Here is a 16378-nt window from a genome sequence, read left to right on the forward strand (position 1 = left end):
CTCACCCAAAACACTTGCAGTATAAGATGAATTCAAGTTATACCACAATATCATGAATGCAGCCTTTATAAAGCATGGATGGCACTACAGCACGAGAAGACTCTGCGGTCACTATGAAAAATGTTCAAGAGAAACAGCATCTTAGGTGAGCATTTCCAGTGAAAGTACCTCTGGCACAGGATAACAATGCGCTCAAGTGCAGTAAAGTTAAATATGCATGAACAACATTGAGGTCTGTATATTTTACAATAGCAGTGTGGTGGAGAGTTCTCCCAGCTTTCCTACAAATCAACTCATGTCAAGAGACATACCAAGGTGTTGGTATTCACCTGCTGCACACAGCAACAAACTCACCCTAACCTCTTTGTTCTTCTTGAATGATACTATTTTTTTAAGCCAAAAAAAAAAAAATCTTGAAATAAGAGAATTAAAGCTAGCTTCCTTAGGCATAGAAGAACATCGGAGGTCAAGACTGCTGAACAGCATCTACTGTGTTCACTTTGGGATGCTAATATCGTTTACTCTTCTAAAAGGCATAAGCAGCAATGATTTTTTTTTACCACCCCTTCCTCAAGCAAATATTCATGCCCAAAACAACCATCTTGAGCCAGCTGACAGTACAAAACAGCAACGACCCCCCTAGACACATAGAACAGCCGTAGAAGCAGCAGCCAGAACCTAAGCAGCTATGAAACTTTTGCTGGAGCAAATTTGGTAAGCCATAGTTACAGTTGATGTCAGTTCCTTTTCAGGGCTAGTGCATTAAAAAAAACCCAAAAAACTCTAATTAAGAGAGACAAGAACATGTCACATTTTGAGGATCTTTGATTCAAGCAAGCATCCAATGATCATTAACACGAACTACCAGTTCACAAAACAAAGCTCCAGCCGGGCACATTGAGCTACTCTCACATCTGGCTTACCAGTGGCCCACAACAGTAAAAACTAGGAATGCTTTCCAGACACGTGACAAAAAAACAAAAAGCATGAACAACAAGCTATTCAAAGAAACCACATTTTAGATGACTGAAACAGCATCTATTTACAACATTTCAGGAGATACTCTGCAAAACTGTTGTTGTACTGAAACATAAAATGGCAGTTTGACTAAAACAACTGAGAAACCGTTGTGCTAGAGCTCTTTCTGCATCCCTTACTCAACATGCCTAACAGCAGAACTGTCATCCCTGCTGTGACCTGTAGAAAGTGCATTTTGTTTCCTGCTACTTCTGTCAAATGGAGCCTGGTAGTCAGAAGAGAACATCACACAGATCAAAGAGGTGACACAAGTAAAAGAAGGAAAACAAAACCTGGTAACTGATCAGTGACTTATGATCTCCTATTATGCTACAAGCATTTACTTGATATGATTCTGAAGGTAGAAAAGGATTAAGTTATTCCAGTAGACACCCAGAGATAGTTGCTTAATTCCAGCTCCAACCATGTCCTACACAAGGCCAAGAGTAATTCCAGCTACCCAGACAGACCTTCTGCAAGCCAAATGATACTACAGAAGCATCTGACTTCCTGGCACAGAGAAAGAAGGGACTGAACAAAGACATGGAAGTAAAACACAACCAACAAGATTTTAGTAATCATAACACATGGTATGATACAGATTCATGGATCAGCTGGTATTTCAACAATAACTTCTGTAGTCACTGAAGTACGTTTGTCTGATGATGTCAACAAGATAAACAATTTACATAAGCAGTACAATTTAGGAGTCAAAAGATTTTCCACATCATAATTTGTTGGCATAGAGAGCAGGATTTCTTTAAGTTTTCATTTTGCCTTGCTCCAGAATGTAGGGTATACAAATCTGGCACGTTCATCTTGACTTCTGAGAAAAGCGTAAACTTTATGTCTGCCCTCAATCTACTTCTCTCTTCCTGTAGCATTTTAGAGTTTATGACTCAGTGACTCACGATATGCATGATTTTGATTTCTTTGAAATGTTATTGAATAGCTGAGAACAATTACAGGAGACTGAATCCTATGCCCTACGTTGTCTTTCCCAGCCTTATGTTCTCTCCTACAGTCTCCTGCAAATCTTCAACACCTGTTCAACACGCTCTTAGTCTCCCAAGAGGCTAAGAACAAAACCAACCAAATAAAACCCCCTCCATCCTCTGTAATGTAAGGGCACAGAATTATTTAACTACTGCAGCAATAGTTTACTTTATAGTATTTGTAGCTATTAAATATCCCCATCGCTTGCTATTTTCCCATTTCCATTACTAATCATGCTACTGCTTTGATCTACCATTTTCACAGTATTTGCTGCAACCCAGAACAGCAGAAACAGGAGAGCACTCTCACGTGCTGCTCTCACTGTCTTTCTACACGTAGACAAATACCACATGAGCTCTACTACTACTTACTGTTCCCTGTATTGTCAGTTGAAAGCACTCAACCAATATCTAAAACATCTTGCTTGGGTGCTAAGATGACACATTCAGATGGCTTGGAAAGCTTATAGAAAGATCTTTTAGATATGTCTAAGCAGCTATGTTGCACGTCCACAGGCCACAAGGATTCTCAGTTTATCTGCTCTTCGATACTCTGAAAGCAAGCAAAAAACCAAACCAAACCAAGGTTCCCAAGATTGCCACAAAAGCAAGACACTCAGTAAGAAATGACATTTCAGGCGGATATTTGGCTTCTTAAGAACTGCCCTTTATTTAAAAAGTCTAACGCTTTACCGCGTTATTTACTTGAGAAACTTTCCTTTGACAGACTGGTCTAACAAGGGATTGTGAAGTCACATTCAGTCTGTTTAAGCACGCCTGTGGACTACTCCAGACTATATGAGAACGCACTTGCACAGTTACAAAATTTCCAGATGAGCTCCAATGAATGTCCTGTTGTCTCTGCTTGCATCACATGAAAGAAACGCCAGTGACGACAACTCTTCTGTGCATATATTCAGATCTAGGTAAACAGACAGATATGTACTAAATAAAGAACACTAAGAAATCAATAGTTTCAAGGTTGCCAAGTGACCTCAGAAATGGGAACCTACACTCAGCCCAATTCAACACGGTCAGAGATGTACAGTCAGTTTGTCAGCAGAAACTTCAACCTAAATTAAAAGCCAAAGGACTGAACAAACTAGTTTATCCTATTACTGCTGAAGTCAAGAGGTAGTCTGAACCATGTCAAGGTCCTCCTGCACAGGAACGAAGAAGTGTAGCAGCGTTTAGTAATACAGCCATTGATAAAACCAGTCACGTGTGTAAGAATCAAATTAATCTATAATGGAATCCACACGTACGAGGAAATTGCTCCTACTGGAATTCACCCAGTCCTCCAGAACAGCTCCTGGCTTGCCACAGGTGTAGGGAGTTTGCAAAGCGAGCTAACCATTAGCCCTCACTGGTATACTACTCTCCAAGTAAGGGATTCTTCAATAGCTGAAGGTTTTCAGTAATATGGACCAATTTTGAAACGCAAGTCCTTTGGAGCAGAAATACCCTAAGAGCAGTAACCGTGCAATTGGATGGCCTAACAATGCTATACGTGAAAGACTCCAAGACAGGACATTAGTATGGAATGCTAATTTACGACCTTCTTGGCATCACAGAGACATGGTAGGATGACTCTGACAACTGGAGCACTGGAATGGAGGGATACAGGCTTTATAGGAAAGACAGGCAAGGGAGACGAGGAGGGGGTGTTGCCCTCTATGTCAATGATCAGTTTGAGTGCATGGAGCTCTGTCTGGGGATGGAGGAGGAGCTGACAGAAAGCTTATGGGTCAGGATTAAAGGGCGGGCAGGGACGGGAGACATTATAGCGGGTGTCTGCTACAGGCCACCTGACCAGGATGGCCAAGCTGATGAGGCCCTCCACAGACAGGTAGATGTAGCCTCACATTCACAGGCCCTGGTCCTCATGGGGGACTTCAACCACCCTGACATCTGTTGGAAGGACAACACAGCTGGGCACAAGCAATCCAGGAGGTTCCTGGAATGCATGGATGACAACTTCCTTCTCCAAGTGATAGAGGAGCCGATGAGGAGAGGTGCTATGCTAGACCTTGTTCTCACCAACAAGGAGCAGCTGGTAGGGGACTTGAAGCTCAAGGGTAGCCTTGGCTGCAGCGACCATGAAATGGTGGAGTTCAAGACCCATAGGGCAGCAAGGAGGGTGCGCAGCCAGCTCACCACCCTGGATTTCAGGAGAGCAGACTTTGACCTCTTCGGGGACCTGCTTGGGAAAGTCCCTTGGGATAAAGCCCTGGAGGGAAGAGGGGCCCAAGAAAGCTGGTTAGTATTCAAGGACCACCTCCTCCAGGCTCAGGAGCGATGCATCCCGACAAAGAGGAAGGCAGGCAAAAATGGCAGGAGGCCTGCATGGATGAACAAGGAGCTTCTGGATAAACTCGGGCACAAGAAGGAAGCCTACAGAGGGTGGAAGCAAGGACAGGTAGGCTGGGAGGAATACAGGGAAATTGTCTGAGAAGCCAGGGACCAGGTCAGGAAAGCTAAAGCCCTGATAGAATTAAACCTGTCCAGGGATGTCAAGGACAACAAGAAATGCTTCTATAGGTGTGTCAGTGATAAAAGGAAGACTAGAGAAAATGTGGGCCCTCTCCGGAAGGAAACGGGAGACCTGGTTACCCAGGATATGGAGAAGGCTGAGGTACTCAATGACTTTTTTGCCTCACCAGTCTTCACCAGCAAGAGCTCTAGCCTCACCACCCAAGTCACAGAAGGCAGAGGCAGGGACTGGAAGGATGATGAACCACCCACTGTAGGAGAAGATCAGGTTTGAGACCATCTAAGGAACCTGAAGGTGCACAAGTCCATGGGACCTGATGAGGTGCATCCACCGGTCCTGAGGGAACTGGTAGATGAAGTTCCTAAGCCGCTATCCATCATTTTTGAGAAGTCGTGGCAGTCTGGTGAAGTTGCCACTGACTGGAAAAGGGGAAACATAACCCCCATCTTCAAGAAGGGGAAAAAGGAAGACCCGGGGAACTACAGGCCAGTCAGTCTCACCTCTGTGCCTGGCAAGATCATGGAGCAGATCCTCTTGGGAACTACACTGAGGCACACAGAAATCAAGGAGGTGATTGGTGACAGCCAACATGGCTTCACCAAGGCCAAATCATGCCTGACAAATTTGGTGGCCTTCTACGATCGGGTTACAGCACTGGTGGATAGGGGAAGAGCGACTGATGTCATCTACCTGGACTTGTGCAAAGCATTTGACACTGTCCCGCACAACATCCTTGTCTCTAAATTGGAGAGACATGGACTTGACGGATGGACCACTCGGTGGATAAAGAACTGTCTGGATGGTCGCACTCAAAGAGTTACGGACAACGGCTCAATATCCAAGTGGACACCAGTGACGAGTGGCGTTCCTCTGGGGTCGGTATTGGGACCGGTCCTGTTTAACATCTTTGTCGGCAACATGGACAGTGGGATTGAGTGCGCCCTCAGCAAGTTTGCCGATGACACCAAGCTGTGCGGTGTGGTCGACACGCTGGAGGGAAGGGATGCCATCCAGAGGGACCTTGACAGGCTTGAGAGCTGGGCCTGTGCAAACCACATGAAGTTCAACCAGGCCAAGTGCAAGGTCCTGCATGTGGGTTGGGACAATCCCAAGCACAAATACAGGCTGGGTGGAGAATGGATTGAGAGCAGCCCTGAGGAGAAGGACTTGGGGGTGACGGTTGACGAGAAGCTCAATATGAGCCGGCAGTGTGTGCTTGCAGCCCAGAAGGCCAACCGCATCCTGGGCTGCATCAGAAGAAGCGTGGCCAGCAGGTCAAGGGAGGTGATTCTGCCCCTTTACTCCGCTCTCATGAGACCTCCCCTGCAGTGCTGCGTTCACCTCTGGGGCCCCCAACATAAGAAGGACACGGAGCTGTTGGAGCGAGCCCAGAGGAGGGCCATGAAGATGATCAGAGGGCTGGAGCACCTCTGCTATGAAGACAGGCTGAGAGGGTTGGGGCTGTTCAGCCTGGAGAAGGGAAGGCTCCAGGGAGACCTTCTAGCACCTTCCAGTACCTGAAGGGGCTACAGGAAAGCGAGAGAGGGGCTTTTTACAAGGAGAAGTAGTGACAGGACGAGGGGGAATGGTTTTAAACTGAGAGAGGGTAGATTTAGATGAGATATTAGGAAGAAATTCTTTGCTGTGAGGGTGGTGAGACACTGGAACAGGTTGCCCAGAGAAGTTGTGGCTGCCCCCTCCCTGGCAGTGTTTAAGGCCAGGTTGGATGAGGTTTTGAGCAACCTAGTGGAAGGTGTCCCTGCCCATGGCAGGGGGGTTGGAACTAGATGATCTTTAAGGTCCCTTCCAACCCAAACCATTCTATGATTCTATGAATGCAATTCTTTTCAAGACATGCTGGAGATGGGATTAAACGCTGTTTGGAGTTCAAATGTTTCTGCCATACTATTGAATACCTGAAGTGAAGGCAAGCAAAGACTGCAGTCCACCCTTGGCTGCTTTTTTTTTTTTTTAATGCTTTCTAGCACAGAGAAGCAACATATCCTCTCAATAACTTTAACGTGTTTCTCAGTTATTTTTTAAAAAGTACTACCTTAACACAACTCAAAGAGAGGCTACGCAAAGCCAGAAAGAAGGATTCTGTTACGGAAGAAAGCTTGACTTAAAATCCCTTTTTTGTGCTCCTTTAATTTTTAAGAAAATATTTTAAGCTCTTCTTCCCCTCTATATTATTTTTAACTTTAGATTACCACTGAGGTAAACTGCAGTCTCATGTACCGTTAATGGAACGGTTAAAAGAAATACCTGCAAGTACTTAATGGTAACACTAATAGATATGAAAAAAATTCAGTGAATAAAAGAAGAAAGTTTAAGAGAAGACATTCAAAAATTATACAAAGTGATGCCAAAAATTCCTCTTCCTCACCTCTCAACATTTTCTGATTAAAGATCTTACTTCCACAGTATAAACACAACAAGCTTCCCAGCACAGAGCTTAATAAAAGGAAACCTCCACACTCATGTCACCCCTCCAAACACATCTTCTATGCCTCTGAAAGGTGTGGACATACACAATTCCTCCCTGTGAAGCATTCAGGGAGACATTTAAAAGCACAAATTTATGAAGAACAAACCACCTCAGGGAGCAAAATTTCCATATTTTTATGATGGAAAAAGAAGTAATTCTTGTTAAAAATGGAGTTTCAAAATATTCAAACCGATGGATAGTATAGTCCAAGCAGAGCTGCATTAGCAAGGACACCTTATTTAGAGTGCCAGTGAGACAGTTTCACCATAAATATTGTTTAGCAGCATACAAATACTACTGCAGAACGCACTTTAAAATACAACTCTTCTGACTTCAGGCCACTGGTTCTCCACCAAAACTGCACCAAGTAATTCCTTAATAACCACATATCATCTCTAAAATCACATTCTTACCTTCCTCAGTTTCTACTGGTTGCTGGGATAGAATTTTAAGAAGAACTGGATTTTTCCATACTCCTTCCTTTGTGATATCCACCAATATTTGGAGGTTGTTATTCCCAAATTCCAGTAAAGCATCATGTGAATCCTACAAAATGTAAAAAAAAAGTCATTAAAAGTCTTTGCTAAAAATTAAACCAATGTAATTTTACATTATCTGTCCTAATATTTGACTGTATCTAATAATTTCACACCATTCTTCTAAGTCATTACTGTTTTGACATGTTTGCATCATGATTTTAACGGTACAATGTCCTTTCACTTCTCTAATCCTACAGCAAAATTTCCCAGTTTCAAAGTACTGAAAGTTAACTGAAATGGCTTAACTCAAAAAGCCTATTCTGCAGTGGTAAGTCTTCTGCAATTTATATGTTTCTCCATGTACGTGTATACATATAAATAAAATTACAGAAATTATTGTATAAAAGACAAAGGATGATTTTGTATCAAAGCACTTAGTGCCATTTAAGGAACCGGAATGAAGACTAAATAGTTTTCAAAATGAATAACAAAATGCTGAGAGTGTAAAATGTTACATTTAGTGTTAACATTAGTGAGATGAGCCTCTCAATTCACTTCTCTGAGAATTATTAAAGCTGTCACTCACTAGTCTGAGGAAGGTTATGGTGGTAAATATCCTTTACGGATATATGATATGGATATCCTTTATCCTATATGAGAAGCAGTGCAATGGGAGAGGCTCAGAAAGGACTCTCACCTACCAAAAGGGTGAGGTTGGGGTGATATGAAGATGCAGGTTTCCTGGTGGTTAGAGATGCAAGAAGTCTCAGGGAACTTAAGAAAGAGAAAGAAGAGCACAATATACACAGCAGAGACTGCTGTACAACACTCACAATCCAGATAAAACTAGATCATGAATAATTTCCTTTGTTAAGATGAAAACATCCTTCTACTGGATACAGATACACCATTTCCTTAGGAACTAATCCATGTCCAGTGCATTTACTCTACGATCCAGGGATTCCTGATCCTGACAGTTTTGATGCTGTGAAGGCTGATCCAGAGCCCCTCCACAATGACCAGGTCTCCAGCTGAAGTTCATCCACCAAACCTGTATACATAGTACAATACTCAGAGTCATCAAGGCCCTACTACTTTTAATTCTGGAAATCTGAGGAGTTAAGGGAGGAAGAAATATCACCACGCAGAATTTCCTAACGCTGACAAATTGAAGCCAGTTAACTGTAGGCAATTTGTGGCTACACAATCAGTAAAAATGCTTCTCACATCAGTCACAACACATCTTAAGTTCAAGAATTACTTTGATATGTGACAATGCCCCCTAGTTCTAGAGAGCTGTGTTTTAAGTCAGCAGTACTTTTAACACTATTATTAACCTCAGATTTGCTTTTGATAGCCTCTGTTGTATCCTCTACATATACCGGAATCAATTCCATGCTCTGAATTATCAGAATTAAATGGGGCTAATGCTATGACCATTGGGAATACCAGAGTAACTAAAGAGCCTCGTATCGTGGGCTGTCAAAAGACAGCAATAAACTTCATTCCACATGGCAACGCACAAGACAAGTTTTTCAAGTTCCTGAGTTGCCTTCTATAACCAAATGAATCTGCTATGAAAATACCCCAGACTTTCCCATTAACCATTCACAGTAAAATGCACCTTTGCATTCAATGATTATATAAGACTGAAAGTGAAAGAAAGGCCAAGGAAAGTGTGAGAACAGCTCAACAGAAGAGTGCATCAAGTAACAGAGGACACTGAAGAGGCTAAGGTACTCAATAATTGTGCCTCAAGTTTTACTGTTAAGATCTGCACTCTGGCCTTCCTGGTCCCTATGACTAGTGGCAAAGTGGGGGCGGGGAAGGGGCATGAAGCAGCACAACAGACAAGATGTTAAGACAATCATGTTAGCATCCATGGTACCGAACAGAAGCCAAGGGTGTCGATGGGAGATCATGAATGTCACTGCAAGACCAATACTAGCTCTGAAAGGTCACGGCCAATGGGGGAAGGTTCCTGGTGACTGGAACTACCATGCCCATTTTCAAAACCAAGGGAAGGAGACCCTGGGGAACTAGTGGCCAGTCAGCATCACCTGTCCCCAGAAAGACTATGGGGCAAATTCTCCTGGAAACCACATCCAGTCACCTGAAGAACAAAAATGTGACTGGGAACAGCCAGGATTTGCCAAGTACAAGTCACATTTTATCAACCTGACTACCTGCTGTGATAATCGGCTACAGATGACATTAGAGCAGTCAGATTTAGCAAGGCTTCTGACAGTTTCCCACAGTGTCTTTAAAACCAAATTGTTAAAATATGGAAAAGTGGACAATAATGCAGGTGGAAAAATCAGCTCAACTGCCAGGCTCAGAAGGCTTGTGACCAATTGTACAAAAAGCAACCGGCAGCTGTCTCCTAGAAGCACTTCTCAGGGGTCAACACTGAGCTGATACTTCTAACATCTTTATTAAATGTCTGAATAATGGGACAAAGTACATTTGTCGCATTTGTGGGCTGTATGAGCCAGTCCACAGCTGATACAGAACTTGGAGAGCAGCTGACACTGGAGGGCAGGGCTGCCATTCAGAAAGACATTCAACAGGACGCAGAACGTCGCTGACAGGGACTCACTGAAGTTCAACACAGGCAAATGCAAAGTGCTGCACCCCGCACAACTGCAAGTATCAGTAGAGGCTGGTGACCAGCTTGCTAGGTTCCAGTTTAGCACAACAGGCCTCTAGGGTCTGTAATTTAAGTCTAGGTCAGCAGTGAGCCCTTATTGCAAACAAGGCAAACGATGCTGAACATTTTCAAACAGGGCATAACCAGGACGTTGAAGTCTTTATTCACCTCTGTTTGGTACTTTTGAGACTGCACTGGAGTACAACACCCAGTTTGTGGCTGTCCTGTACAACTCATTTGCCATAGCAGAGCAAGTCCAGCAAAGGCCACCAGAAGGCCTATACAATCTTAGGAAGAGAGGGTGAAGGGGGAAACTTTAGAGCTGTCTCTATCTTTGCTATACTCCCCAGTAGGTAGTTGAAGCTGGACTCCTCTTTCTGTCTAGTGAGTGAGTTAACAGACAAGTCACATAAAGGGAAGTTCTTTAAAGTGGGTGTAGGGGAAGTGCATCAATGTTTAAATACTCTCACTTTGAAAGGACTACCCAAAGTTTGTGCAGTCTCCATTCTTAAGAGACACTTAAAACTTGGTGGGACAGGACCCTAAGCAACCTGATTCAAGATAGCCCTTATTCTGGGTGAAGAGATGGATCAGATAACTTGAGCTACCTTCCAGCTCCAGCCACCTCATGACTCTTCCACAATAGACACCTTCAGAGATCTGCATATTCAATGCATTTACTAAACATACTGAAAGCACACTTAGTGTGACTCAGTGCTTCTGCCCTACACTAGTTCTTCTCCAGCTGCAAGAACAAAACCAAACTAACATCAGAAGTGAGTGAAAAAGCACACATTAGGAGTTCTTTCCAAACGTGAAACTATAGTGCAGACTTCCACATTCTAAGGGGCACCAAAGTTAAAAGCCTCATAGCCGAATGCAACAATTGAGCAGTTTTGGTAACTTCAACCATCTCATCTTCCTTAGCAGTAACCAAAATTTTCTGTAAATATCGCCCCAATGTTGATTTTATTTTAAGATAACTGCTGTAACTGTGTTCCAACTCTTAGCTCCTAGCATACTTGCTAACTAAAATCATTTACTACAGACTAAGCTACTTCTAAAAATGATTATAGAGAAAGTAAAACTAGCAAGTGAGCTATTGGTGAGACCACCTCAAAATCAGTTGTTGACATGAAAAGTATATAGAAGAGTTGGTGCTAATTTGCAGATGCAAAGATAGCCAAGTAGGATGCTGACAATGATTGATTTCTGGCCTTGGGCCTGAAATATTACCCACAAGGTCAAAGGAAAAAAAATTTTGGCATGTCACAGCTACACCCTGAAGATGCAAGTGACCTCTTAAGTTCTTAACCAGAGTTCAAACTGCTCTTAACTAACAGCATTGAGAGACTAATATATGAGCTACAACAGACAAAGATTTCAGGCTGTATTTAAGCATTTGAAAACATCACTTAAGCAATCCTTACGCTCACACAGCTGTTCAAGTCTTTCCTTCCTGTGCAAGCTGAATCAGGAAACTAAATTTTGCAGAAAGAGCCTCAGGGGAGGAGCGGGGTTTTTGTTTTGTTTTTAGAAATTAAAGCATGATCAGTTCCCCACTTTACACAGCTAAATGGCATGCCAGTAGAATCAGGCAGGTGAATGATAGGCTCAAAGCTTAAGTCAGTGCTTCTGCCAAAAGATGCTCAAGTTATAGCCTCAGGACACCTTTGAAAGTGTCAGCAGTAAACAACAAACTGATCTAAATTTGTATCTATGAAGTATGCAACCACAGTCCAGAGTTTCCGTAAGTGGCAATTATGATCACGTAGGAAGTCTACGTATATAATTTTATCCTCAGACTTGGGTGATTTAGAAAACAATTACAGTGTGCAGGTAGAAGGGATACTGTATCTTACCCACAAAATAAATACAAGCCCATTCTGACAACCTCTACTTTTGACCTTTCTCACCTGTACGGCACCATGCATGAAGCCTTTTCAATACAATAGGTTGCCAGCGTATCCATTGTGCATTCCTCTCCCATATAATAATATAATATATATATTATTATATAATAATAATAAATATATAATATAATAATATAATATAATAATATAATATCCCATATAATAATACAACATTACAGCTTTAACCTGTAGCAGTCTCAAGCGTAGATCAGGTCATAAACCAAGTCAAAGACTAAGTCCCAAAAACCATCAGCATTTAACAGCCTATGACTTCGAACTTCACCTGGAAGACTGAACTCAATGAGCTTTACTGAGCTACAGCACTCTGAGAAGGCATTCAGCACATGTGTTATGCCTTGGAAAGAGGTGGAATTGACCATCAAAGCCCTTCCAATCAGTTTGTATCACATAAAGGCAAGAAGTGACAGGTTCCTCACAGTTATGACTTGTAAGAGGAGAAAGGACACCGTATCTTTTCAACAGCATGTTTTCTTGGAAAAAAAAACCAAACCAAACCAAAACAAAAAAACCCAAAACCAACAGCCAAATCAGAAGAGATCTCGTTATCAGAAGACCTTTGGTAATCAGCCTACATTTCCTTTGAGGGTATCATTTATATGTTCAGATTCTTCACCAAGAGCTTCAACAAAGCATTACTAATCAGTAAAAATTTAACAATTTTATTTCAAGTCTTGAGAATTTATGACATTTCCTAGCATCATTTGAATAAAAGCATGACTCAGACATTCCCAGCTCTTCCTGTTGAGCAACAGTTTAACAAACATGAGACAAAGAATCACCTCTTAAATTACCAATGCTTTATTGTACTTAAGTGTACAGCAGTACTGCAAGAGACACAGCCTTAGGAAGCCACAGAGAGCTCTCGGCACATATTACATATAATGGTGTCACCCAAATATCTGTTCCAGAAACTCCAAGATATTATCAGTGAAGAAGACTGAACTACAAACAGGATTTTCAGCTCTGCACAGTTCTGAAAGGCAAAGAAAGGGAAATACCAACTCCTGGTTGTATGAACTCACCCTCTCTATTGACAGGATAGGGTTATACCTATCCTGGCCCCAACAAGCACTCACCAACCAACAAGTGCCAAAGACCATACAAGCAGATTTTGTAATGGCACATCACACTAGCTGAGACTTGTTGCCTCTTAGTGATATTTATCCCAAGTCCCTCTGCTACTGAGTTGCATGTTCTGAGGAGCTAGAAGCCACTGCCTTGGAGCAAGACAAAACAGACCACTTATCTGCTGCCGCTGCCGAACAACATAGCTGACAAAAAAAAAAAAAAAAAATTATACAGCTTGGAAAAGGGTGAGGTACTGCTACTGAAAAGACTGCTGTCCCTCAGATTATGAGATTCTGTGACTCAGACATCCAATATAAACAACGTTTTCCCAACAGCAACTCTTCCCTAATCCGAAGGCTTCAGGATGCAGTACAGAGCTAGCAGAACTCAGTTCAATTATGGGGATCATTCACATTTCAGCACCTTTGTTTTAAGGGCTCAAAGAACAACTTTAGAAGGTGAGAAAGAAGGGGACTATCATACAAGTCAACTGATTTCCTGAGTCAGCACTGCGTTTGAGATTCAGGGTATCAATACTGAAATATCGTATATGAAATTCACCAACGTATGTAGCATAAGTAACTAACTACTGACAATACACTAAACATCTATTCTAGATGCTTAGCTGAACCTTTCATTGTTGGACCTGCTGAAGAATACAAGGCTAATATTAATGGAAATATTTATGAAAATCTACTATGAATACTTCAAAAGTCTTTGAAGAAATCTAATGCAAAATTTAAGTATATTCATCTCATTAAGTTAGGTCCACCATAAACAGGTCCTGAAGAGAGGGACACAAAGCATTTAATTCTAGATGAAGTCAGGAAAGGATAACCTAATAAGATCCTATGGACAACGTTAAAGAGAAAATACAATCCTTGGAACAGTTTACTGAAGATACCAGGATTTTTAGACCTGGCAATTCAAAGCGATCACAGTGTCTACTACTACAGTGTCACAAAAGTTTGTTTTGTGCTTACCCTCAACACACAACTTTTCTAAAGAAAGCACTCATGCTCTTTGTAAGGCTTGAATGGAACCTTGTTCCACAATCCATATTCAATTCCCATGACAATACATCCCTACTCCCACTAAAGCCATCTTTGAATGCACTGATTTATCTTCCTCAACTGGTCAGATTACATCCATCCCCACAGCACCTCTCCACTGAGTTCTTCCTCCAGAATAATTGAGTTTACCTGTATCAAGAGCCCTGTTGTAATCCTGCTCCAATCCTTTCATTCATATTTTACAGCATTTCCCCACCTGTGTCCGCATCCTTTTGCCTGCTGCCACTGTGTAAAACCCACGCCGAGACTCCTGCCATACAATCTCACATCTTGTTTTCATTTTGCACAGGCTGCCTCTCGTCTTGCTTAGAGATAAGGAAAACCGGACTCACGGGGAACTGCAGGGCATAACAACTGTTATTTAAGATGAAAGAACAAACAGGCTCAGACACCAAAGAAAGCTTTGATAGCATTTTGTATGTAAGCTGGACATCAGTGACACTCCATTTTCAGCTTTAGAACAGTCCCTACACCTTGCTGCTTTGAAATTCAAGCCTTTACCTTTTTCACTTCTGGGATGAAAACTTATTTAAAGTTCCACTGACTCTCACTGCCTGTGCAGATTGTTACAGACCAAAAATTACTGCAGGCAAATCTGAAAGAAATACCTCTGTCCCACATTTGCTGCAAGTACCAGTTACATTTGGAGTTATATTATTCATCATCAGCCACACCTGCCCTTTTTGTTCAGAAAGGAATAGGCACATTCACATCTGTCAATCTGGGGCATGTGCTAATATATAATTTTGTAGTGCTTTGCTACTGGATTTGCCTGGAGATTGGCACATTAACATGGTCACAGGCTCTAAAGTAAGGGCAAATCGTGCCTGACAAATTTGGCAGCCTTCTACGATGGGGTTACAGCACTGGTGGATAGGGGAAGAGCAACTGATGTCATCTACCTGGACTTGTGCAAAGCATTTGATACTGTCTCACACGACATCCTTGTCTTTACATTGGAGATATATGGACTTGACGGATGGACCACTCGGTGGATAAGGCATTGGCTGGATGGTCGCACTTGAAGAGTTGCGCTCAACGGCTCGATGTCTAAGTGGAGACCAGTGATGAGTGGCGTTCCTCACGGGTCGGTATTGGGACCGGTCCTGTTTAACATCTTTGTCGGCGACATGGACAGTGGGATTGAGTGTGCCCTCAGCAAGTTTTCTGACAACACCAAGCTGTGTGGTGCGGTCAACAAGATGGAGGGAAGGGATGGCATCCAGAGGGACCTGGACAGGCTTGAGAGCTGGGCCCGTGCGAACCACATGAAGTTCAACAAGGCCAAGTGCAAGGTCCTGCACGTTGGTTGGCGCAATCCTGAGCACAAATACAGGTTGGGCAGAGAATGGATTGAGAGCAGTCCTGAGGAGAAGAGCTTGGGGGTGATGGTTGACAAGAAGCTCAACATGAGCTGGCAGTGTGCGTTTGCAGCCCAGAAGGCAAATCGTATCCTGGGCTGCATCACAAGCAGTGTGGCCAGCAGGTCAAGGGAGGGGATTCTGCCCCTTTACTCCGCTCTCGTGAGACTCCACCTGCAGTGCTGCGTCCAGCTCTGGGGCCCCCAACGTAAGAAGGACATGGAGCTGTTGGAGCGAGTCCAGAGGAGGGCCATGAAGATGCTCAAAGGGCTGGAGCACCTCTGCTATGGAGACAGGCTGAGAGAGTTGGGGCTCTTCAGCCTGGAGAAGAGAAGGCTCCGGGGAGACCTTCTAGCACCTTCCAGTACCTGAAGGGGGCCTACAGGAAAGCTGAAGAGGGACTTTTGACAAGGGCACGGAGTGATAGGACGAGGAGGAATGGTTTTAAACTGGAAGAGGGGAGATTTAGATGAGATATGAGGAAGAAATTCTTTCCTGTGAGGGTGGTGAGACCCTGGCCCAGGTTGCCCAGAGAAGCTGTGGCTGCCCCCTCCCTGACAGTGTTTAAGGCCAGGTTGGATGGGGCTCTGAGAAACCTGGTCTAGTGGAAGGTGTCCCTGTCTGTGGCAGGGGGGTTGGAACTAGATGATCTTTAAGGTCCCTTCCAACCCAAACCGTTCTATGATTCCATGAAACCTACAAGCCCTCACATGAGAGTTTACGAGTGATTCCTGTCTAAAGGTCTATATCGCCTTCTGTATGACTGCTTACTCCTTCTCTGTTACTCTCTCCTTCTCTGATGAAGAGGGGGTTCCTACT

General features: G+C 43.1%; 1 protein-coding gene across 3 annotated transcripts in view; it reads right to left on the reverse strand.

Moving 5' to 3' along the window:
* Positions 1-16378, reverse strand: part of RLF (RLF zinc finger) — a 56937-nt gene that overhangs the window by 26138 nt on the left and 14421 nt on the right. For all 3 annotated transcript variants that reach the window (XM_068418003.1, XM_068418002.1, XM_068418004.1), the window contains one exon: positions 7408-7540. In XM_068418003.1, coding sequence (XP_068274104.1) covers positions 7408-7540 — 133 coding nt within the window. The remainder of the gene's footprint in view (positions 1-7407; positions 7541-16378) is intronic.

The sequence above is a fragment of the Nyctibius grandis genome, chromosome 24, assembly GCF_013368605.1.
Source record: "Nyctibius grandis isolate bNycGra1 chromosome 24, bNycGra1.pri, whole genome shotgun sequence".
Taxonomy (NCBI): Eukaryota; Metazoa; Chordata; class Aves; order Nyctibiiformes; family Nyctibiidae; genus Nyctibius; species Nyctibius grandis.